We start from the raw sequence: 25,528 nt of genomic DNA on the forward strand, positions 1-25,528 counted from the left end.
CTGACACCACAAAGGGATAAACACACACACCTCTAGCAATGTCTGACGCGTCCTGCAGGGAGAGAGCGGGGGCTGACACCACAAAGGGATAAACACACACACCTCTAGCAATGTCTGACGCGTCCTGCAGGGAGAGAGCGGGGGCTGACACCACAAAGGGATAAACACACACACCTAGCAATGTCTGACGGGACCTGCAGGGAGAGCGCGGGGGCTGACACCACAAAGGGATAAACACACACACCTAGCAATGTCTGACGCGTCCTGCAGGGAGAGAGCGGGGGCTGACACCACAAAGGGATAAACACACACACCTCTAGCAATGTCTGACGCGTCCTGCAGGGAGAGAGCGGGGGCTGACACCACAAAGGGATAAACACACACACCTCTAGCAATGTCTGACGGGACCTGCAGGGAGAGCGCGGGGGCTGACACCACAAAGGGATAAACACACACCTAGCAATGTCTGACGCGTCCTGCAGGGAGAGAGCGGGGGCTGACACCACAAAGGGATAAACACACACACCTAGCAATGTCTGACGCGTCCTGCAGGGAGAGAGCGGGGGCTGACACCACAAAGGGATAAACACACACACCTAGCAATGTCTGACGCGTCCTGCAGGGAGAGCGCGGGGGCTGACACCACAAAGGGATAAACACACACACCTAGCAATGTCTGACGGGTCCTGCAGGGAGAGAGCGGGGGCTGACACCACAAAGGGATAAACACACACACCTAGCAATGTCTGACGCGTCCTGCAGGGAGAGAGCGGGGGCTGACACCACAAAGGGATAAACACACACATCGCTAGCAATGTCTGACGGGACCTGCAGGGAGAGAGCGGGGGCTGACACCACAAAGGGATAAACACACACACCTCTAGCAATGTCTGAAGGGACCTGCAGGGAGAGAGCGGGGGCTGACACCACAAAGGGATAAACACACACACCTCTAGCAATGTCTGACGCGTCCTGCAGGGAGAGAGCGGGGGCTGACACCACAAAGGGATAAACACACACACCTAGCAATGTCTGAAGGGACCTGCAGGGGAGCGCGGGGGCTGACACCACAAAGGGATAAACACACACACCTCTAGCAATGTCTGACGGGTCCTGCAGGGAGAGAGCGGGGGCTGACACCACAAAGGGATAAACACACACCTCTAGCAATGTCTGACGGGTCCTGCAGGGAGAGAGCGGGGGCTGACACCACAAAGGGATAAACACACACACCTCTAGCAATGTCTGACGGGTCCTGCAGGGAGAGAGCGGGGGCTGACACCACAAAGGGATAAACACACACACCTCTAGCAATGTCTGATGGGACCTGCAGGGAGAGAGCGGGGGCTGACACCACAAAGGGATAAACACACACACCTCTAGCAATGTCTGACGGGACCTGCAGGGAGAGAGCGGGGGCTGACACCACAAAGGGATAAACACACACACCTAGCAATGTCTGACGCGTCAGCAGGGAGAGAGCGGGGGCTGACACCACAAAGGGATAAACACACACACCTAGCAATGTCTGACGGTCCTGCAGGGAGAGAGCGGGGGCTGACACCACAAAGGGATAAACACGCACACCTAGCAATGTCTGACGGGTCCTGCAGGGAGAGAGCGGGGGCTGACACCACAAAGGGATAAACACACACACCTAGCAATGTCTGACGGGACCTGCAGGGAGAGAGCGGGGGCTGACACCACAAAGGGATAAACACACACACCTAGCAATGTCTGACGGTTCCTGCAGGGAGAGAGCGGGGGCTGACACCACAAAGGGATAAACACACACACCTCTAGCAATGTCTGACGGGTCCTGCAGGGAGAGAGCGGGGGCTGACACCACAAAGGGATAAACACACACATCGCTAGCAATGTCTGATGGGACCTGCAGGGAGAGAGCGGGGGCTGACACCACAAAGGGATAAACACACACACCTCTAGCAATGTCTGACGGGTCTTGCAGGGAGAGAGCGGGGGCTGACACCACAAAGGGATAAACACACACACCTAGCAATGTCTGACGGGACCTGCAGGGAGAGAGCGGGGGCTGACACCACAAAGGGATAAACACACACACCTAGCAATGTCTGACGGGTCCTGCAGGGAGAGAGCGGGGGCTGACACCACAAAGGGATAAACACACACACCTAGCAATGTCTGACGGGACCTGCAGGGAGAGAGCGGGGGCTGACACCACAAAGGGATAAACACACACACCTCTAGCAATGTCTGACGGGTCCTGCAGGGAGAGAGCGGGGGCTGACACCACAAAGGGATAAACACACACACCTCTAGCAATGTCTGACGGGACCTGCAGGGAGAGAGCGGGGGCTGACACCACAAAGGGATAAACACACACACCTAGCAATGTCTGACGGGACCTGCAGGGAGAGAGCGGGGGCTGACACCACAAAGGGATAAACACACACACCTCTAGCAATGTCTGACGGGTCCTGCAGGGAGAGAGCGGGGGCTGACACCACAAAGGGATAAACACACACACCTAATAAAAACCAAACCGTCTCTTGAAAAGTCCCAAAAGTGTCCTTGAACAGATAGGCAGTGAAGGGGTCAACGAACGTCTCTCACCAAATGATAGTGCAATATGTAAAAAAGAGAAGAAAACAAACAGATAATGGTGCAGTACACCAAAAAAGTTGACATTAAAACATTAAAAACTCACACATGACAAACATAACACACAATGACAGACAGACACTAGCAAGGCTATAATCCTAACAAAAAGCTATTTATTAACATAGAAATACTGGGTCCGGAGGATACAGCACTTAAGTCCAGAGGGGTGAAATTGAAACCCTACTTACAGGACAGTAGATGGTAAAAGCAGTGAAGCTGAAGATCGCTCAGGTGCTCCTCTCTGATGATAACTGGAGCTCCTTTAGGGATTGCCTCGTGTGGGGGATGGATGTTGAGTCGCACGAAAACCGGAACGTCCGGGTGGATGTGACGTCACACGCCGCGGTGTTACCGAAATCGCTGCTCCTCTTCCTCTCCTTTCCCCCCACAGCCTGCACAACTGCTGCCAATATCCTCCACAAGCTGGCAGCAGTTGTGTAGGGTAGGGTTTCAATTTCACCCCTCTGGACCTAAGTGCTGTATCCTCCGGACCCAGTATTTCTATGTTAATAAATAGCTTTTTGTTAGGATTATAGCCTTGCTAGTGTCTGTCTGTCATTGTGTGTTATGTTTGTCATGTGTGAGTTTTTAATGTTTTAATGTCAACTTTTTTGGTGTACTGCACCATTATCTGTTTGTTTTCTTCTCTTTTTTACATATTGCACTATCATTTGGTGTGAGCCGTTCGTTGACCCCTTCACTGCCTGTCTGTTCAAGGACACTTTTGGGACTTTTCAAGAGACGGTTTGGTGTTGATTCGGAGTTATTATTATTTAAAGGACTGATTTGGCGCCGGCAATTCTTTCTTTCCTCTGTGGTTTATTTTCTGACCGTACAGTCAGTATTTGCCAGGCTGCCTGCAATATTTATTTCAAGTATTGTTGTTATTATTTTTAGCGCTGTTTTGCACCGTCCTTTTTCGTTAAACACACACACCTAGCAATGCGTATATAGCAGTGCCCTCTCACCAGTGAAGGGTTGGCTCCCATTCTGTGCCTTCAGGGGGCTGCTGAGTATGAGGGTCAACGAGTCCGCTCTGCCGTTGGTGCCCCCAGCCTCGCTGGGCTCGGCCTCTCCGTCATGCTCCTGCTCCTCGGGTGGGATCCCTGTGTGCCGCTCGTCCGGACACTCCTCCTCGTCAGCCATCTCCCTCATGCTGTCCTCCATCTCTCTCAGCTCCTCCCCCAGCTTCTCGATGCTCACGCCAGTGCCGTTGGGCTCAGCTGGCGCCCGGTCAAGCAGCTCATCTATTATACTGTCCACAGAGTCGGGAGCCTCCCAGCGCGGGGGAGCCCACGGCCGCGGCGGCCTGCCGGCAGAGGGTTTCTCCTCTGAGCCATTCTCTACCCTTAGTGGCTGCTCCACCTCCTCTGTCCTCAGGACCCCCCTCTCTGCGCTTTCCTCTGCAGGATCCCTTTTCACCTTCTTCACCTCCAGGTCCTCGTCGTGGGACCTAGCCTGACCTGCTCCCCTTTGAGTGCACCCGGGGTGCCCCTGCTCCACCAGCAGTGCCCCGTTCATCAGGACTGGTGACCCTTCCCCCGAACCGTCTGAATGTCCTCCCTCGCCCACCCTGCTTTCCTCCCCCTCCTTTTGCAGGCTGCGCTTCTTAGTCCGGGGGGTCCCGCTGTGCCGCCGCGCCTCGGGCTCCTTGCTGTCGTGGGCTCTCATGAAGGGGGGAGGTGGGGAGAAGTAGTCCGGTGACACGGTGAGCTCGTCCGGCGTGTGAGGGGACAGGCTGCGAGGACTGGGCTCCTCTCCGTCATAGGGGGCGGACCAGACACGGCATGCCTGGGTGCAGCGGTCAATCCCGACCCGCGCCTCCCGCAGGTACTCCAGGTAGTTGCTCTCCAGCTCAGACACCTCGTCCAAACAGAGGGGGCCGTGCCGAGGGCTGCCGGCGGGAGAGTCCGGGGAGGAGAAGCTTGGGGAGCGCGGGGAAGGGCTATCGGGAGTGGTGCTGGACTGGCGCATGAAGAAGCCCATGCGAGATGGGGTGGAAGGTCTGGGTACCGTGGTGACAGATGAGGTGTCGATGCTCGGACTCCCGTGACCTGTGGGGACAGACAATCAGGACAGTGTGAGGAGAGAAGGGACACAGAAGGTCAGCCACCTTCTCTCACCATACCACGTGACACTACGCCCCTCCACCGATAGACCACGTCTCTCCTCCATCTCTACAAAATGTGGTGCCCTCTTCCCCTCACCTTTAGACCACATGGCTCTCTCCTCCTCTGCCACCACACATCAACCTTTAGACCAGGCTTGCCCAACTCGTAAAGTGAGAAGGGCCGAACTGCTCCAAGGAAAAAAAATTTGGGCCGCACGGGTTAAATCATCATCATCATCTCTCCTCCAGCACCTCTCATCATCATCATCTCTCCTCCAGCACCTCTCATCATCATCATCATCTCTCCTCCAGCACCTCTCATCATCATCCTCATATCTCCCCCAGAACCCCTCACTATCAACCTTTACAATACTCCCCATCTATCTCTCATACCCCCATCTCTCCCCCTCACCCACACAATACCCCCCTCCACATCAAACACACAATACCCCCTCCACATCCCCCCAGCCCATTCCATGTCAGCAGCCCCCCCCAAGTCAGCATCTTATGTCAGCATCCCCCCCCCACAAGTCAGCATCCCCCCCATGTCTCTCTTCCCTCAATATAACACTCTCTCCCCCTCCCCTAAATCACACCCTCTCCCCCTCCTCTCAATATGACTCTCTCCCCCTCCCCTCAATATGACACTCTCTCCCCCTCCCCTCAATATGACACTCTCTCCCCCTCCCCTCAATATGACACTCTCTCTCTCTCCCCTCAATATGACACTCTCTCCCTCCCCTCAATATGACACTCTCCCCCTCCCCTAAATGACACGCTCTCCCCCTCTCTCAATATGACACTCTCCCCCCCTCCTCTCAATATGACACTCTTTCCCCCTCCCCTCAATATGACACACTCTCTCCCTCCCCTCAATATGACACACTCTCCCGCTCCCCTCAATATGACACTCTCCCGCTCCCCTCAATATGACACACTCTCCCCCTCCCCTCAATATGACACTCTTCCCCTCCCCTCAATATGACACTCTCCCCCTCCCCTCAATATGACACTCTCCCCCTCCCCTCAATATGACACACTCTCCCCCTCCCCTCAATATGACACACTCTCCCCCTCCCCTCAATATGACACACTCTCCCCCTCCCCTCAATATGACATACTCTCCCCCTCCCCTCAATATGACACACTCTACCCCTCTCCTCAATATGACACTCTCCCCCTCCCCTAAATGAAACTCTCTCCCCCTCCCCTCAATGACACTCTTTCCCCCTCCCCTCAATATGACACTCTCCCCCCCCTGCAACTCACATCATACCCTCCCCCTGCAACTCACATCACTCTCTCCCCCCCCCTGCACCTCAGATCACCCCCCTGCACCTCACGTTAGCAGCCCCCCCCTCACGTTAGCAGCTCACCCCTCCCTCACATGTCAGCAGCCCACCCCTCCCTCACATGTCAGCAGCCCACCCCCCTCACATGTCAGCAGCCCACCCCTCCATCACATGTCAGCAGCCCACCCCCCCTCACATGTCAGCAGCCCACCCCCCTCACGTCAGCAGCCCACCCCCCCCTCACATGTCAGCAGCCCACCCCCCCCTCACATGTCAGCAGCCCACCCCCCCTCACATGTCAGCAACCCACCCCCCCCTCACATGTCAGCAGCCCACCCCCCCCTCACATGTCAGCAGCCCACCCACCCCCTCCCACGTCAGCAGCCCACCCCCTCCCACGTCAGCAGCCCACCCCCCCACGTCAGCAGCCCACCCCCCCTCACGTCAGCAGCCCACCCCCCCTCACGTCAGCAGACCACCCCCCCTCACATGTCAGCAGACCACCCCCCCTCACATGTCAGCAGCCCACCCCCCCTCACATGTCAGCAGCCCACCCCCCCTCACATGTCAGCAGCCCACCCCCCCCCTCACATGTCAGCAGCCCACCCCCCCCCTCACATGTCAGCAGCCTACCCCCCCTCACATGTCAGCAGCCTACCCCCCACCTCTGCACCAGCCCGTTTTTAACACCCACCCCCCACCAGCCCGTTTTTCACACCCACCCCCCACCAGCCCGTTTTTCACACCCACCCCCCACAAGCGCTATTGAAAAAAAAAATACTCACGGCATCCCCCTCATGCTGCTGCTGCCCCCGTGCACCGCAAAACCCGGGGGCGGGGAGGGGTGTAGGAGGGGAGGGGGGGTGTAGGAGGAGAGGGGGGTGTAGGGGGGGATGTAGGAGGGGGGGGGTGAATCGCCGCCATTTTTTAAAAACTTTTTTTTAAATGTAAATTAATTAATTAACTGGCGCCCGGCCGGAGTCCTCGCGGGCCGTATGTTGTGCAGGCCTGCTTTAGACCATGTGGCTCTCTCACGTATCAACTTTAGACCACAAAGGTCTCCACGTTCCCCTTGATACTACGTGGTGCTCTCTCCCCTCACCCACATGCTGCCCTCTTCTCCCAATGCCTTTAGAAAACGCAGGCCCTCTCCTCCCCCCTCACGGTTAGCACACATGGTGCTCCCCCCCCCCCCCACCCTCACCTTTGGACCACGTGGCGTGCTCCTCTTCCCTATCGTGGGATGTCAGGCTCGCCGTTTGGCAGCACCGTGGAATTAGGGACAGGAATCGGTCGGCCGTCTTGGCGTATAAGTCAAGGTCCTTAACTGCCCTCCGCTGGCTCAGCATGACGTGGTTACAGGGGATCAGGTACCTTGGGGGGGGAGAGGGGGGGATACGACGACAAAATCTCAGCAACAGGGGCAAATTATACCCAGGATATACAAAGAAATCCTCACCGGCCAGGTGAAGCAGCCATACTTTCCCCCGGCCAGGTGAAGCAGCCATACTTTCCCCCGGCCAGGTGAGGCAGCCATACTTTCCTCCGGCCAGGTGAGGCAGCCATACTTTCCTCCGGCTAGGTGAAGCAGCCATACTTTCCCCCGGCCAGGTGAAGCAGCCATACTTTCCCCCGGCCAGGTGAGGCAGCCATACTTTCCTCCGGCCAGGTGAGGCAGCCATACTTTCCTCCGGCCAGGTGAAGCAGCCATACTTTCCCCCGGCCAGGTGAAGCAGCCATACTTTCCCCCGGCCAGGTGAGGCAGCCATACTTTCCTCCGGCCAGGTGAGGCAGCCATACTTTCCCCCGGCCAGGTGAAGCAGCCATACTTTCCCCCGGCCAGGTGAAGCAGCCATACTTTCCTCCGGCCAGGTGAAGCAGCCATACTTTCCTCTGGCCAGGTGAGGCAGCCATACTTTCCCCCGGCCAGGTGAAGCAGCCATACTTTCCTACGGCCAGGTGAAGCAGCCATACTTTCCCCCGGCCAGGTGAAGCAGCCATACTTTCCTCCGGCCAGGTGAAGCAGCCATACTTTCCCCCGGCCAGGTGAAGCAGCCATACTTTCCCCCGGCCAGGTGAGGCAGCCATACTTTCCTCCGGCCAGGTGAGGCAGCCATACTTTCCTCCGGCCAGGTGAGGCAGCCATACTTTCCTCCGGCCAGGTGAAGCAGCCATACTTTCCCCTGGCCAGGTGAAGCAGCCATACTTTCCTCCGGCCAGGTGAAGCAGCCATACTTTCCCCCGGCCAGGTGTAGCAGCCATACTTTCCCCCGGCCAGGTGAAGCAGCCATACTTTCCTCCGGCCAGGTGAAGCAGCCATACTTTCCCCCGGCCAGGTGAAGCAGCCATACTTTCCCCCGGCCAGGTGTGGCAGCCATACTTTCCCCCGGCCAGGTGAAGCAGCCATACTTTCCTCCGGCCAGGTGAAGCAGCCATACTTTCCTCCGGCCAGGTGAAGCAGCCATACTTTCCTCCGGCCAGGTGAAGCAGCCATACTTTCCTCCGGCCAGGTGAAGCAGCCATACTTTCCTCCGGCCAAGTGAAGCAGCCATACTTTCCCCCGGCCAGGTGAAGCAGCCATACTTTCCTCCGGCCAGGTGAAGCAGCCATACTTTCCTCCGGCCAGGTGAAGCAGCCATACTTTCCTCCGGCCAGGTGAAGCAGACATACTTTCCTCCGGCCAGGTGAAGCAGCCATACTTTCCTCCGGCCAAGTGAAGCAGCCATACTTTCCCCCGGCCAGGTGAAGCAGCCATACTTTCCTCCGGCCAGGTGAAGCAGCCATACTTTCCTCCAGCCAGGTGAAGCAGCCATACTTTCCTCCGGCCAGGTGAAGCAGCCATACTTTCCTCTGGCCAGGTGAGGCAGCCATACTTTCCTCCGGCCAGGTGAAGCAGCCATACTTTCCCCCGGCCAGGTGAAGCAGCCATACTTTCCCCCGGCCAGGTGAAGCAGCCATACTTTCCCCCGGCCAGGTGAAGCAGCCATACTTTCCTCCGGCCAGGTGAAGCAGCCATACTTTCCTCCGGCCAGGTGAAGCAGCCATACTTTCCCCCGGCCAGGTGAAGCAGCCATACTTTCCCCCGGCCAGGTGAAGCAGCCATACTTTCCCCCGGCCAGGTGAAGCAGCCATACTTTCCTGCGGCCAGGTGAGGCAGCCATACTTTCCTCCGGCCAGGTGTAGCAGCCATACTTTCCCCCGGCCAGGTGAAGCAGCCATACTTTCCCCCGGCCAGGTGAGGCAGCCATACTTTCCTCCGGCCAGGTGTAGCAGCCATACTTTCCCCCGGCCAGGTGAAGCAGCCATACTTTCCTCCGGCCAGGTGAAGCAGCCATACTTTCCCCCGGCCAGGTGAAGCAGCCATACTTTCCCCCGGCCAGGTGAAGCAGCCATACTTTCCCCCGGCCAGGTGAAGCAGCCATACTTTCCTCCGGCCAGGTGAAGCAGCCATACTTTCCCCCGGCCAGGTGAAGCAGCCATACTTTCCCCCGGCCAGGTGAAGCAGCCATACTTTCCTCCGGCCAGGTGAAGCAGCCATACTTTCCCCCGGCCAGGTGAAGCAGCCATACTTTCCCCCGGCCAGGTGAAGCAGCCATACTTTCCTCCGGCCAGGTGAAGCAGCCATACTTTCCTCCGGCCAGGTGAAGCAGACATACTTTCCCCCGGCCAGGTGAAGCAGCCATACTTTCCTCCGGCCAAGTGAAGCAGCCATACTTTCCCCCGGCCAGGTGAAGCAGCCATACATTCCTCCGGCCAGGTGAAGCAGCCATACTTTCCTCCAGCCAGGTGAAGCAGCCATACTTTCCTCCGGCCAGGTGAACCAGCCATACTTTCCCCCGGCCAGGTGAAGCAGCCATACTTTCCCCCGGCCAGGTGAAGCAGCCATACTTTCCTCCGGCCAGGTGAAGCAGCCATACTTTCCTCCGGCCAGGTGAAGCAGCCATACTTTCCTCCGGCCAGGTGAAGCAGCCATACTTTCCTCCGGCCAGGTGAAGCAGCCATACTTTCCTCCGGCCAGGTGAAGCAGCCATACTTTCCCCCGGCCAGGTGAAGCAGCCATACTTTCCCCCGGCCAGGTGAGGCAGCCATACTTTCCTCCGGCCAGGTGAGGCAGCCATACTTTCCTCCGGCCAGGTGAAGCAGCCATACTTTCCCCCGGCCAGGTGAAGCAGCCATACTTTCCCCCGGCCAGGTGAGGCAGCCATACTTTCCTCCGGCCAGGTGAGGCAGCCATACTTTCCCCCGGCCAGGTGAAGCAGCCATACTTTCCCCCGGCCAGGTGAAGCAGCCATACTTTCCTCCGGCCAGGTGAAGCAGCCATACTTTCCTCTGGCCAGGTGAGGCAGCCATACTTTCCCCCGGCCAGGTGAAGCAGCCATACTTTCCTACGGCCAGGTGAAGCAGCCATACTTTCCCCCGGCCAGGTGAAGCAGCCATACTTTCCTCCGGCCAGGTGAAGCAGCCATACTTTCCCCCGGCCAGGTGAAGCAGCCATACTTTCCCCCGGCCAGGTGAGGCAGCCATACTTTCCTCCGGCCAGGTGAGGCAGCCATACTTTCCTCCGGCCAGGTGAGGCAGCCATACTTTCCTCCGGCCAGGTGAAGCAGCCATACTTTCCCCTGGCCAGGTGAAGCAGCCATACTTTCCTCCGGCCAGGTGAAGCAGCCATACTTTCCCCCGGCCAGGTGTAGCAGCCATACTTTCCCCCGGCCAGGTGAAGCAGCCATACTTTCCTCCGGCCAGGTGAAGCAGCCATACTTTCCCCCGGCCAGGTGAAGCAGCCATACTTTCCCCCGGCCAGGTGTGGCAGCCATACTTTCCCCCGGCCAGGTGAAGCAGCCATACTTTCCTCCGGCCAGGTGAAGCAGCCATACTTTCCTCCGGCCAGGTGAAGCAGCCATACTTTCCTCCGGCCAGGTGAAGCAGCCATACTTTCCTCCGGCCAGGTGAAGCAGCCATACTTTCCTCCGGCCAAGTGAAGCAGCCATACTTTCCCCCGGCCAGGTGAAGCAGCCATACTTTCCTCCGGCCAGGTGAAGCAGCCATACTTTCCTCCGGCCAGGTGAAGCAGCCATACTTTCCTCCGGCCAGGTGAAGCAGACATACTTTCCTCCGGCCAGGTGAAGCAGCCATACTTTCCTCCGGCCAAGTGAAGCAGCCATACTTTCCCCCGGCCAGGTGAAGCAGCCATACTTTCCTCCGGCCAGGTGAAGCAGCCATACTTTCCTCCAGCCAGGTGAAGCAGCCATACTTTCCTCCGGCCAGGTGAAGCAGCCATACTTTCCTCTGGCCAGGTGAGGCAGCCATACTTTCCTCCGGCCAGGTGAAGCAGCCATACTTTCCCCCGGCCAGGTGAAGCAGCCATACTTTCCCCCGGCCAGGTGAAGCAGCCATACTTTCCCCCGGCCAGGTGAAGCAGCCATACTTTCCTCCGGCCAGGTGAAGCAGCCATACTTTCCTCCGGCCAGGTGAAGCAGCCATACTTTCCCCCGGCCAGGTGAAGCAGCCATACTTTCCCCCGGCCAGGTGAAGCAGCCATACTTTCCCCCGGCCAGGTGAAGCAGCCATACTTTCCTGCGGCCAGGTGAGGCAGCCATACTTTCCTCCGGCCAGGTGTAGCAGCCATACTTTCCCCCGGCCAGGTGAAGCAGCCATACTTTCCCCCGGCCAGGTGAGGCAGCCATACTTTCCTCCGGCCAGGTGTAGCAGCCATACTTTCCCCCGGCCAGGTGAAGCAGCCATACTTTCCTCCGGCCAGGTGAAGCAGCCATACTTTCCCCCGGCCAGGTGAAGCAGCCATACTTTCCCCCGGCCAGGTGAAGCAGCCATACTTTCCCCCGGCCAGGTGAAGCAGCCATACTTTCCTCCGGCCAGGTGAAGCAGCCATACTTTCCCCCGGCCAGGTGAAGCAGCCATACTTTCCCCCGGCCAGGTGAAGCAGCCATACTTTCCTCCGGCCAGGTGAAGCAGCCATACTTTCCCCCGGCCAGGTGAAGCAGCCATACTTTCCCCCGGCCAGGTGAAGCAGCCATACTTTCCTCCGGCCAGGTGAAGCAGCCATACTTTCCTCCGGCCAGGTGAAGCAGACATACTTTCCCCCGGCCAGGTGAAGCAGCCATACTTTCCTCCGGCCAAGTGAAGCAGCCATACTTTCCCCCGGCCAGGTGAAGCAGCCATACTTTCCTCCGGCCAGGTGAAGCAGCCATACTTTCCTCCAGCCAGGTGAAGCAGCCATACTTTCCTCCGGCCAGGTGAACCAGCCATACTTTCCCCCGGCCAGGTGAAGCAGCCATACTTTCCCCCGGCCAGGTGAAGCAGCCATACTTTCCTCCGGCCAGGTGAAGCAGCCATACTTTCCTCCGGCCAGGTGAAGCAGCCATACTTTCCTCCGGCCAGGTGAAGCAGCCATACTTTCCTCCGGCCAGGTGAAGCAGCCATACTTTCCTCCGGCCAGGTGAGGCAGCCATACTTTCCTCCGACCAGGTCAGGCAGCCATACTTTCCTCCGGCCAGGTGAGGCAGCCATACTTTCCCCCAGCCAGGTGAAGCAGCCATACTTTCCCCCGGCCAGGTGAGGCAGCCATACTTTCCTCCGGCCAGGTGAGGCAGCCATATTTTCCTCCGGCCAGGTGAAGCAGCCATACTTTCCCCCGGCCAGGTGAAGCAGCCATACTTTCCTCCGGCCAGGTGAGGCAGCCATATTTTCCTCCGGCCAAGTGAAGCAGCCATACTTTCCTCCGGCCAGGTGAGGCAGCCATACTTTCCTCCGGCCAGGTGAAGCAGCCATACTTTCCTCGCCCCAAGCCATTGGATGAGGGGCCGCCATCACCGGGACGTTACTCTCCATAGATCTACTTTGCTCCCTTAACATGTGAGTGGGTCTCCCCTCTATACCTTATTTCACTTTGTAACACTGGTTGTGTTTTGTGTATGGCCATTACACATGCGCTAGTGTAACACTGGTTGTGGTTTGTGTATGGCCATTACACATGCGCTAGTGTAACACTGGTTGTGGTTTGTGTATGGCTATTACACATGCGCTAGTGTAACACTGGTTGTGGTTTGTGTATGGCCATTACACATGCGCTAGTGTAACACTGGTTGTGGTTTGTGTATGGCCATTACACATGCGCTAGTGTAACACTGGTTGTGTTTTGTGTATGGCCATTACACATGCGCTAGCGTAACACTGGTTGTGTTTTGTGTATGGCCATTACACATGCGCTAGTGTAACACTGGTTGTGTTTTGTGTATGGCCATTACACATGCGCTAGTGTAACACTGGTTGTGTTTTGTGTATGGCCATTACACATGCGCTAGCGTAACACTAGTTGTGTTTTGTGTATGGCCATTACACATGCGCTAGTGTAACACTGGTTGTGTTTTGTGTATGGCCATTACACATGCGCTAGTGTAACACTGGTTGTGTTTTGTGTATGGCCATTACACATGCGCTAGTGTAACACTGGTTGTGGTTTGTATATGGCCATTACACATGCGCTAGTGTAACACTGGTTGTGTTTTATGTATGGCCATTACAAATGCGCTAGTGTAACACTGGTTGTGTTTTGTGTATGGCCATTACACATGTGCTAGTGTAACACTGGTTGTGTTTTGTGTATGGCTATTACACATGCGCTAGTGTAACACTGGTTGTGTTTTGTGTATGGCCATTACACATGCGCGAGTGTAACACTGGTTGTATTTAGTGTATGGCCATTACACATGCGCTAGTGTAACATTGGTTGTGTTTTGTGTATGGCCATTACACATGCGCGAGTGTAACACTGGTTGTGTTTTGTGTATGGCCATTACACATGCGCGAGTGTAACACTGGTTGTGTTTTGTGTATGGCCATTACACATGCGCTAGTGTAACACTGGTTGTGTTTTGTGTATGGCTATTACACATGCGCTAGTGTAACACTGGTTGTGTTTTGTGTATGGCCATTACACATGCGCTAGTGTAACACTGGTTGTGTTTTGTGTATGGCCATTACACATGCGCTAGTGTAACACTTGTTGTGTTTTGTGTATGGCCATTACACATGTGCTAGTGTAACACTGGTTGTGTTTTGTGTATGGCTATTACACATGCGCTAGTGTAACACTGGTTGTGTTTTGTGTATGGCCATTACACATGCGCGAGTGTAACACTGGTTGTATTTAGTGTATGGCCATTACACATGCGCTAGTGTAACATTGGTTGTGTTTTGTGTATGGCCATTACACATGCGCGAGTGTAACACTGATTGTGTTTTGTGTATGGCCATTACACATGCGCTAGTGTAACACTGGTTGTGTTTTGTGTATGGCCATTACACATGCGCTAGTGTAACACTGGTTGTGTTTTGTGTATGGCCATTACACATGCGCTAGTGTAACACTGGTTGTGTTTTGTGTATGGCCATTACACATGCGCGAGTGTAACACTGGTTGTGTTTTATGTATGGCCATTACACATGCGCTAGTGTAACACTGGTTGTGTTTTGTGTATGGCCATTACACATGTGCGAGTGTAACACTGGTTGTGTTTTGTGTATGGGCATTACACATGCGCTAGTGTAACACTGGTTGTGTTTTGTGTATGGCCATTACACATGCACTAGTGTAACACTGGTTGTGTTTTATGTATGGCCATTACACATGCGCTAGTGTAACACTGGTTGTGTTTTGTGTATGGCCATTACACATGCGCGAGTGTAACACTGGTTGTGTTTTGTGTATGGCCATTACACATGCGCGAGTGTAACACTGGTTGTGTTTTGTGTATGGGCATTACACATGCACAAGTGTAACACTGGTTGTGTTTTGTGTATGGGCATTACACATGCGCTAGCGTAACACTGGTTGTGTTTTGTGTATGGCCATTACACATGCACTAGTGTAACACTGGTTGTGTTTTGTGTATGGGCATTACACATGCGCTAGTGTAACACTGGTTGTGTTTTGTGTATGGGCATTACACATGCGCTAGTGTAACACTGGTTGTGTTTTGTGTATGGGCATTACACATGCGCGAGTGTAACACTGGTTGTGTTTTGTGTATGGGCATTACACATGCGCTAGCGTAACACTGGTTGTGTTTTGTGTATGGGCATTACACATGCGCTAGTGTAACACTGGTTGTGTTTTGTGTATGGGCATTACACATGCGCGAGTGTAACACTGGTTGTGTTTTGTGTATGGGCATTACACATGCGCTAGTGTAACACTGGTTGTGTTTTATGTATGGGCATTAACATGCGCTAGTGTAACACTGGTTGTGTTTTGTGTATGGGCATTAACATGCGCTAGTGTAACACTGGTTGTGTTTTGTGTATGGGCAGTACACATGCGCTAGTGTAACACTGGTTGTGTTTTGTGTATGGGCAGTACACGTGCTCCCGTGGCCTTGCTACGAACCAGCCTATGCCCCCTGCAATGGGTTACATGCCCCTGTGAAGGGGAACTAACACATATCTAACTAAACAAGAAGGAACAAACGAATGTATTCGGCCTGATAGGGGGTGTTTGTATTACTATCACACGGATGAGGAGTTATATGTCAGAAATACACATTATGCACAAACTTAATACTAACATGTACACTCTGACCTGACCCAATACATCCGAAAATCATCATTTATTAATGAAAATCATAGGCGGTAAATGACTGTACATTATGACCGGGCTTATTTGCATTGATTTGAATGATCTACTGCACCGGCAACAAGGCCCAATCCCACGTGCAATGTGGGAGGTCACCTTCATCTTCAGCATCTCCTAGCCAAGAGGTGGGCAGTGGGCAGGAGGGGTGGGCCGTGGGCAGGAGGGGTGGGCCGTGGGCAGGAGGGGTGGGCCGAGGGCAGGAGGGGTGGGCCTTGGACAGGAGGGGTGGGCCTTGGACAGGAGGGGTGGGCCGTGGGCAGGAGGGACGGGCAGTGGGCAGAATGGATGGGCAGAATTGTTGGCAATGAGCAGAATGGGTGGGAAGTGGGCAAAATGGGTGGGCAGAATGAGTGGGCAGTGGGCAAAATTAGAGGACAATGAGCAAGAATGGGTGGGCAGTGGGCAAGGCTGGGTGGTGACCGGGTGAGCGGGCAGTGGACAGGCAAGGCTGTGCAGTGGGTAATGCTGCGCGGTGACTGGGTGGGCAGTGGACAGACTAGATGGTGACATGCTGGGCAGTGGGCAAGGCTGGGTTGGCAGGACTGGGAGGGCAGTGGGCAAGGCTTGGTGGTGACTGGGTGAGCGGGCAGTGGACAGGCAAGGCTGTGCAGTGGGTAATGCTGCGTGGTGACTGGGTGGGCAGTGGACAGACTAGATGGTGACATGCTGGGCAGTGGGCAAGGCTGGGTTGGCAGGACTGGGAGGGCAGTGGGCAAGGCTTGGTGGTGACTGGGTGAGCGGGCAGTGGACAGGCAAGGCTGTGCAGTGGGTAATGCTGCGCGGTGACTGGGTGGGCAGTGGACAGACTAGATGGTGACATGATGGGCAGTGGGCAAGGCTTGGTGGTGACTGGGTGAGCGGGCAGTGGACAGGCAGGCAAGGCTGTGCAGTGGGTAATGCTGCGCGGTGACTGGGTGGCAGTGGACAGACTAGATGGTGACATGCTGGGCAGTGGGCAAGGCTGGGTTGGCAGGACTGGGAGGGCAGTGAGCAAGGCTGGGTGGTGACTGGGTGAGCGGGCAGGGGACAGGCAAGGCTGTGCAGTGGGTAATGCTGCGCGGTGACTGGGTGGGCAGTGGGCAGACTAGGTGGTGACATGCTGGGCAGTGGGCAAGGCTGGGTTGGCAGGACTGGGTGGGCAGTGGCTTTTCAAGCGGGCCTATTTCCTGCCCTGAAGTGGGAGGGACATGTCCTTTCAGGTCACATAACCGGTACAGGTGGTTGAGCATTACCTGAGCACCAGCTGCAGTAGGACATCTTCACAGTTGAGGTTGAGCAGAGTGCGGAAGAGGGTGAGTGACACCATACAGAGCTGTGAGAGAGACACACCACGTTAAAAACCAGAGATAATCAGCAGCCCTCTACCAGAACAGTCTGTGGCTGCACTGGGTCAGGAGCCGGAGATAAATAAGGTACAGGAGGCCTGTAGAAATGCTATGACAAGGAGCCAGCGGACCCCGGGGAGATGTAAGAAAGCCAGTCTGTAGTGCTGGTGTAGAGCAGCTTCTCACACTGTTCTCCTCGCAACAGGGAACTCGAACAACTTTTTTTTTAGGGAGTTATCTCGCTTATTCCCCCCCCACCCCACCTATATCACTGCCAGTAGACGGGTGCCGATGGCTAGCTTGGGACAGGTGCCGATGGCTAGCTTGGGACGGGTGCCGATGGCCGGTTTGGGACGGGTGCCGATGGCCGGTTTGGGACGGGTGCCGATGGCCGGTTTGGGACAGGTACCGATGGCTAGCTTGGGACGGGTGCCGATGGCTAGCTTGAGACGGGTGCCGATGGCCGGTTTGGGACGGGTGCCGATGGCTAGCTTGGGACGGGTGCCGATGGCCGGTTTGGGACGAGTGCCGATGGCTAGCTTGGGACGGGTGCCGATGGCTAGCTTGGGACGGGTGCCGATGGCTAGCTTGGGACGGGTGCCGATGGCTAGCTTGGGACGGGTGCCGATGGCTAGTTTGGGACGGGTGCCGATGGCTAGCTTGGGACGAGTGCCGATGGCACCTCTCCGTACACACTTCCATTTGAACACATTTGTATTGCGCTGATTATTTTGGGATTATGAGTGATCACATGATGGGGATATCCGATTTCTCCTTCTCATTGGTTTATTTGAAGTTATGTTTTTATTCCTTCACATGTGGGGACTTCCACACAGCAATTCCTGGCTATAAGATGTGTGTTTGTTACCCTGTGCGATAACGTAACCCCGTGCTCTGTACCTAGCAGGTGTGTGGGTGCTGAGGATTCTGGGACAGATTGCTTTGTGCTGGTTAGTAATGATCACTTCCCTCGGGAAGGAACGTGTGGATGGCCGCCCCAGTAACGCACTACAGAGGTCTTTCCTCTCCCAGCATCAGTGCGGGCGAGCGCTTGCCCTGGAATGGTTGCCGGGGAGTGACCCCTCTCACCCGGGAGTTGCTGGCTATGCGGCTGGTCAGCGTGTGCAGGATGGTGCTGCTGTCGTGCCGGTGCAGCACGGCGAAGCGGAGGAAGGTTTTCAGCAGCGCCGTCTCAGTGATGCTGCGCAGGAAGAGCTCCAGGTACGCCGTGCTGGCGATCATCTCCTCGATGGAGGTCTGGGGGGGAGACCGGGAGGGGTGAAGGGGGAGCGCAGAGACAGGAGGGGTGAAGGGGGGAGCGCAGAGACCAGAGGGGTGAAGGGGGGAGCGCAGAGACAGGAGGGGTGAAGGGGGGAGCGCAGAGACCGGAGGGGTGAAGGGGGGAGCGCAGAGACCGGAGGGGTGAAGGGGGGAGCGCAGAGACCGGAGGGGTGAAGGGGGGAGCGCAGAGACCGGAGGGGTGAAGGGGGAGCGCAGAGAGCGGAGGGGTGAAGGGGGAGCGCAGAGACCGGAGGGGTGAAGGGGGAGCGCAGAGACCGGGAGGGGTGAAGGGGGAGCGCAGAGAGCGGAGGGGTGAAGGGGGAGCGCAGAGACCGGGAGGGGTGAAGGGGAGAGCAGAGACCGGGAGGGGTGAAGGGGGAGCGCAGAGACCGGAGGGGTGAAGGGGGAGCGCAGAGACCGGGAGGGGTGAAGGGGGAGCGCAGAGACCGGAGGGGTGAAGGGGGAGCGCAGAGACCGGAGGGAGGGGTGAAGGGTGGAGCGCAGAGAGCGGGAGGGGTGAAGGGGGAGCGCAGAGACCGGAGGGGTGAAGGGGGGAGCACAGAGAGCGGGAGGGGAGAAGGGGGAGCGCAGAGACCGGGAGGGGTGAAGGGGAACGCAGAGACCGGAGGGGTGAAGGGGGAACGCAGAGACCGGAGGGGTGAAGGGGGAGCGCAGAGACCGGGAGGGGTGAAGGGGGAGCGAAGAGACCGGAGGGGTGAAAGGGGGAGCGCAGAGACCGGGAGGGGTGAAGGGGGGAGCGCAGAGACCGGGAGGGGTGAAGGGGGGAGCGCAGAGAGGGGGAGGGGTGAAGGGGGGAGCTCAGAGAGCAGGAGGGGCCAAGGGGGAGCGCAGAGAGCGTGAGGGGTGAAGGGGGGAGCGTAGAGAGCAGGAGGGGTGAAGGGGGGAGCGCAGAGACCGGGAGGGGTGAAGGGGGGCGCACAGAGACCGGGAGGGGTGAAGGGGGGAGCGTAGAGAACGGGAGGGGTGAAGGGGGGAGCACAGAGAGTGGGAGGGGAGAAGGGGGAGCGCAGATAGCGGGAAGGGAGAAGGGGGAGCGCAGAGAGTGGGAGGGGTGAAGGGGGGAGCGCAGAGAGTGGGAGGGGAGAAGGGGGAGCGCAGAGAGCGGGAGGGGAGAAGGGGGAGCGCCGAGAGCGGGAGGGGAGAAGGGGGAGCGCAGAGAGCGGGAGGGGAGAAGGGAGAGCGCAGAGAGCGGGAGGGGAGAAGGGGGAGCGCAGATAGCGAGAAGGGGGAGCGCAGAGAGTGGGAGGGGTGAAGGGGGGAGCGCAGAGAGTGGGAGGGGAGAAGGGGGAGTGCAGAGAGTGGGAGGGGTGAAGGGGGGAGCGCAGAGAGTGGGAGGGGAGAAGGGGGAGCGCAGAGAGCGGGAGGGGAGAAGGGGGAGCACAGAGAGTGGGAGGGGAGCGCAGAGAGTGGGAGGGGAGAAGGGGGGAGCACAGAGAGTGGGAGGGGAGAAGGGGGAGCGCAAAGAGTGGGAGAGGAGAAGGGGGAGCGCAGAGAGTGGGAGGGGGAAGGGGGAGCGCAGAGAGTGGGAGAGGAGAAGGGGGAGCGCAGATAGTGGGAGGGGTGAAGGGGGGAGCGCTGAGAGTGGGAGGGGAGAAGGGCGGAGCACAGAGAGTGGGAGGGGTGAAGGGGGGAGCGCAGAGAGTGGGAGGGGAGAAGGGGGAGCGCAGAGAGCGGGAGGGGAGAAGGGGGAGCACAGAGAGCGGGAGGGGAGAAGGGGGAGCGCAGAGAGCGGGAGGGGAGAAGGGGGAGAGCAGAGAGCGGGAGGGGAGAAGGGGGAGCGCAGAGACCGGGAGGGGTGAAGGGGGAGCGCAGAGACCGGGAGGGGTGAAGGAGGAGCGCAGAGAGCGGGAGGGGAGAAGGGGGAGCGCAGAGAGCGGGAGGGGAGAAGGGGGAGCGCAGAGAGCGGGAGGGGAGAAGGGGGAGCGCAGAGAGCGGGAGGGGAGAAGGGGGAGCGCAGAGAGCGGGAGGGGAGAAGGGGGAGAGCAGAGAGCGGGAGGGGAGAAGGGGGAGCGCAGAGAGTGGAAGGGGTGAAGGGGGGAGCGCAGAGTGGGAGGGGAGAAGGGGGAGCGCAGAGAGCGGGAGGGGTGAAGGGGGGAGCACAGAGAGCGGGAGGGGTGAAGGGGGGAGCACAGAGAGCAGGAGGGGAGAAGGGGGAGCGCAGAGAGCGGGAGGGGAGAAGGGGGAGCGCAGAGAGCGGGAGGGGAGAAGGGGGGAGCGCAGAGAGTGGGAGGGGAGAAGGGGGGAGCACAGAGAGTGGGAGGGGAGAAGGGGGGAGCACAGAGAGTGGGAGGGGAGAAGGGGGAGCACAGAGAGCGGGAGGGGTGAAGGGGGGAGCACAGAGAGCGGGAGGGGACAAGGGGGAGCACAGAGAGTGGGAGGGGAGAAGGGGGAGCGCAGATAGCGGGAAGGGAGAAGGGGGAACGCAGAGAGTGGGAGGGGTGAAGGGGGGAGCGCAGAGAGTGGGAGGGGAGAAGGGGGAGTGCAGAGAGTGGGAGGGGTGAAGGGGGAGCGCAGAGACCGGAGGGGTGAAGGGGGAGCGCAGAGACCGGGAGGGGTGAAGGGGGAGCGCAGAGAGCGGAGGGGTGAAGGGGGAGCGCAGAGACGGGGAGGGGTGAAGGGGAGCGCAGAGACCGGGAGGGGTGAAGGGGGAGCGCAGAGACCGGAGGGGTGAAGGGGGAGCGCAGAGACCGGGAGGGGTGAAGGGGGAGCGCAGAGACCGGAGGGGTGAAGGGGGAGCGCAGAGACCGGAGGGAGGGGTGAAGGGTGGAGCGCAGAGAGCGGGAGGGGTGAAGGGGGAGCGCAGAGACCGGAGGGGTGAAGGGGGGAGCACAGAGAGCGGGAGGGGAGAAGGGGGAGCGCAGAGACCGGGAGGGGTGAAGGGGAGCGCAGAGACCGGAGGGGTGAAGGGGGAACGCAGAGACCGGAGGGGTGAAGGGGGAGCGCAGAGACCGGGAGGGGTGAAGGGGGAGCGAAGAGACCGGAGGGGTGAAAGGGGGAGCGCAGAGACCGGGAGGGGTGAAGGGGGGAGCGCAGAGACCGGGAGGGGTGAAGGGGGGAGCGCAGAGAGGGGGAGGGGTGAAGGGGGGAGCTCAGAGAGCAGGAGGGGCCAAGGGGGAGCGCAGAGAGCGTGAGGGGTGAAGGGGGGAGCGTAGAGAGCAGGAGGGGTGAAGGGGGGAGCGCAGAGACCGGGAGGGGTGAAGGGGGGCGCACAGAGACCGGGAGGGGTGAAGGGGGGAGCGTAGAGAACGGGGGGGGTGAAGGGGGGAGCACAGAGAGTGGGAGGGGAGAAGGGGGAGCGCAGATAGCGGGAAGGGAGAAGGGGGAGCGCAGAGAGTGGGAGGGGTGAAGGGGGGAGCGCAGAGAGTGGGAGGGGAGAAGGGGGAGCGCAGAGAGCGGGAGGGGAGAAGGGGGAGCGCCGAGAGCGGGAGGGGAGAAGGGGGAGCGCAGAGAGCGGGAGGGGAGAAGGGAGAGCGCAGAGAGCGGGAGGGGAGAAGGGGGAGCGCAGATAGCGAGAAGGGGGAGCGCAGAGAGTGGGAGGGGTGAAGGGGGGAGCGCAGAGAGTGGGAGGGGAGAAGGGGGAGTGCAGAGAGTGGGAGGGGTGAAGGGGAGAGCGCAGAGAGTGGGAGGGAAGAAGGGGGAGCGCAGAGAGCGGGAGGGGAGAAGGGGGAGCACAGAGAGTGGGAGGGGAGCGCAGAGAGTGGGAGGGGAGAAGGGGGGAGCACAGAGAGTGGGAGGGGAGAAGGGGGAGCGCAAAGAGTGGGAGAGGAGAAGGGGGAGCGCAGAGAGTGGGAGGGGGAAGGGGGAGCGCAGAGAGTGGGAGAGGAGAAGGGGGAGCGCAGATAGTGGGAGGGGTGAAGGGGGGAGCGCTGAGAGTGGGAGGGGAGAAGGGCGGAGCACAGAGAGTGGGAGGGGTGAAGGGGGGAGCGCAGAGAGCAGGAGGGGAGAAGGGGGAGAGCAGAGAGCGGGAGGGGAGAAGGGGGAGCGCAGAGACCGGGAGGGGTGAAGGGGGAGCGCAGAGACCGGGAGGGGTGAAGGGGGAGCGCAGAGAGCGGGAGGGGAGAAGGGGGAGCGCAGAGAGCGGGAGGGGAGAAGGGGGAGCGCAGAGAGCGGGAGGGGAGAAGGGGGAGCGCAGAGAGCGGGAGGGGAGAAGGGGGAGAGCAGAGAGCGGGAGGGGAGAAGGGGGAGCGCAGAGAGTGGAAGGGGTGAAGGGGGGAGCGCAGAGAGTGGGAGGGGAGAAGGGGGAGCACAGAGAGCGGGAGGGGTGAAGGGGGGAGCACAGAGAGCGGGAGGGGTGAAGGGGGGAGCACAGAGAGCAGGAGGGGAGAAGGGGGAGCGCAGAGAGCGGGAGGGGAGAAGGGGGAGCGCAGAGAGCGGGAGGGGAGAAGGGGGGAGCGCAGAGAGTGGGAGGGGAGAAGGGGGGAGCACAGAGAGTGGGAGGGGAGAAGGGGGGAGCACAGAGAGTGGGAGGGGAGAAGGGGGAGCACAGAGAGCGGGAGGGGTGAAGGGGGGAGCACAGAGAGCGGGAGGGGACAAGGGGGAGCACAGAGAGTGGGAGGGGAGAAGGGGGAGCGCAGATAGCGGGAAGGGAGAAGGGGGAACGCAGAGAGTGGGAGGGGTGAAGGGGGGAGCGCAGAGAGTGGGAGGGGAGAAGGGGGAGTGCAGAGAGTGGGAGGGGAGAAGGGGGAGTGCAGAGAGTGGGAGGGGAGAAGGGGGGAGCACAGAGAGCGTGAGGGGAGAAGGGGGAGCGCAGAGAGCGGGAGGGGAGAAGGGGGGAGCGCAGAGAGTGGGAGGGGAGAAGGGGGGAGCACAGAGAGTGGGAGGGGAGAAGGGGGAGCACAGAGAGCGGGAGGGGTGAAGGGGGGAGCACAGAGAGTGGGAGGGGACAAGGGGGAGCACAGAGAGTGGGAGGGGAGAAGGGGGAGCGCAGATAGCGGGAAGGGAGAAGGGGGAGTGCAGATAGCGGGAAGGGGGAGTGCAGATAGCGGGAAGGGAGAAGGGGGAGTGCAGAGAGTGGGAGGGGTGAAGGGGGGAGCGCAGAGAGTGGGAGGGGAGAAGGGGGAGCGCAGAGAGTGGGAGGGGAGAAGGGGGGAGCACAGAGAGCGTGAGGGGTGAAGGGGGAGCACAGAGAGCGTGAGGGGTGAAGGGGGAGCACAGAGAGCGTGAGGGGTGAAGGGGGAGCACAGAGAGCGGGAGGGGTGAAGGGGGGAGCACAGAGAGCGGGAGGGGTGAAGGGGGGAGCACAGAGAGCGGGAGGGGAGAAGGGGGAGCACAGAGAGCGGGAGGGGAGAAGGGGGAGCGCAGAGAGCGGGAGGGGAGAAGGGGGGAGCGCAGAGAGTGGGAGGGGAGAAGGGGGGAGCACAGAGAGTGGGAGGGGAGAAGGGGGGAGCACAGAGAGTGGGAGGGGAGAAGGGGGAGCACAGAGAGCGGGAGGGGTGAAGGGGGGAGCACAGAGAGCGGGAGGGGACAAGGGGGAGCACAGAGAGTGGGAGGGGAGAAGGGGGAGCGCAGATAGCGGGAAGGGAGAAGGGGGAGCACAGAGAGTGGGAGGGGAGAAGGGGGAGCGCAGATAGCGGGAAGAGAGAAGGGGGAGCGCAGAGAGTGGGAGGGGTGAAGGGGGGAGCGCAGAGAGTGGGAGGGGAGAAGGGGGAGCGCAGAGAGTGGTAGGGGAGAAGGGGGGAGCACAGAGAGCGTGAGGGGAGAAGGGGGAGCGCAGAGAGCGGGAGGGGAGAAGGGGGGAGCGCAGAAAGTGGGAGGGGGGGAAAAGGGGGAGCACAGAGAGTGGGAGGGTTAAGGGGGAGCACAGAGAGTGGGAGGGGAGAAGGGGGAGAGCAGAGAGTGGGAGGGGAGAAGGGGGAGAGCAGAGAGTGGGAGGGGAGAAGGGGGGAGCGCAGAGAGTGGGAGGAATGAAGGGGGGAGCGCAGAGAGTGGGAGGAGAGAAGGGGGGAGCGCAGAGAGCGGGAGGGATGAAGGGGGGAGCGCAGAGAGCGGGAGGGGAGAAGGGGGAGCGCAGGGAGCGGGAGGGGAGAAGGGGGGAGCGCAGAGAGCGGGAGGGGAGAAGGGAGAGCGCAGAGACCGGGAGGGGAGAAGGGGGGAGCGCAGAGAGCGGGAGGGGAGAAGGGGGGAGCGCAGAGAGTGGGAGGGGAGAAGCGCAGAGAGCGGGAGGGGAGAAGGGGGGAGCGCAGAGAGTGGGAGGAATGAAGGGGGAGCGCAGAGAGAGTGGGAGGGGAGAAGGGGGGAGAGAAGGGGGAGCACAGAATGCGGGAGGGGAGAAGGCGGAAGCACAGAGAGTGGGAGGGGAGAAGGGGGGAGCGCAGAGAGTGGGAGGAATTAAGGGGGAGCACAGAGAGCGGGAGGGGAGAAGGGGGAGGGGAGAAGGGGGAGAGAAGGGGGAGCACAGAGAGCGGGACGGGAGAAGGGGTAGCACAGAGAGCGGGACGGGAGAAGGGGTAGCACAGAGAGCGGGACGGGAGAAGGGGGAGCACAGAAAGCGGGACGGGAGAAGGGGGGAGCACAGAGAGTGGGAGGGGAGAAGGGGGGAGCACAGAAAGCGGGACGGGAGAAGGGGGGAGCACAGAGAGCGGGAGGGGAGAAGGGGGGAGCACAGAGAGCGGGAGGGGAGAAGGGGGGAGCGTTTGCAGTGCGGCCCACACAAAAGAAACAGTGATCCCACTCATCCTCCATCACTATTGACCCCCCCCCCCTCCAGTACTGCCCCCCCCCACCTCAGTACTGCCCCCCCCCACCTCAGTACTGATCCCCCACCTCAGTACTGATCCCCCCTCCCCAGTATTGATCCCCCTCCCACCTCAGTACTGATTCCCCCCCCCCCTTACTTTGTGCAGTGCGGGCCCCATGACTGGCACCAGGAAGCCATTGTGGATATATTCTACCAGCTGGTTCTGAACGAGCGGATGAGCGACCTGCAGGGAGATAGTATAGTGAGCACACCGTCAGAGCGGGGTGTGTGTGTGTGTGTACCTGCAGGGAGATAGTATAGTGAGCACACCGTCAGAGCGGGGTGTGTGTGTGTGTATGTACCTGCAGGGAGATAGTATAGTGAGCACACTGTCAGAGCGGGGTGTGTGTGTGTGTGTGTACCTGCAGGGAGATAGTATAGTGAGCACACCGTCAGAGCGGGGTGTGTGTGTGTGTGTGTACCTGCAGGGAGATAGTATAGTGAGCACACCGTCAGAGCGGGGTGTGTGTG

The 25,528-nt window shown here is 59.4% G+C and overlaps 1 protein-coding gene across 27 annotated transcripts in view; it reads right to left on the bottom strand.

The window, feature by feature from the left end:
• The window catches only part of LOC142473318 (FHF complex subunit HOOK-interacting protein 1B-like), a 128,848-nt gene that overhangs the window by 45,978 nt on the left and 57,342 nt on the right, over positions 1–25,528 (bottom strand). For all 27 annotated transcript variants that reach the window (XM_075580541.1, XM_075580520.1, XM_075580517.1 and 24 more), the window contains 5 exons: positions 25,155–25,241; positions 18,109–18,276; positions 16,927–17,006; positions 7,250–7,419; positions 3,612–4,697 (listed from right to left, as the gene is read on the bottom strand). In XM_075580541.1, the coding sequence (XP_075436656.1) occupies positions 3,612–4,697; positions 7,250–7,419; positions 16,927–17,006; positions 18,109–18,276; positions 25,155–25,241 (1,591 nt within the window). The remainder of the gene's footprint in view (positions 1–3,611; positions 4,698–7,249; positions 7,420–16,926; positions 17,007–18,108; positions 18,277–25,154; positions 25,242–25,528) is intronic.

The sequence above is a fragment of the Ascaphus truei genome (genome assembly GCF_040206685.1).
Source record: "Ascaphus truei isolate aAscTru1 chromosome 3 unlocalized genomic scaffold, aAscTru1.hap1 SUPER_3_unloc_10, whole genome shotgun sequence".
NCBI classification, from domain to species: domain Eukaryota; kingdom Metazoa; phylum Chordata; class Amphibia; order Anura; family Ascaphidae; genus Ascaphus; species Ascaphus truei.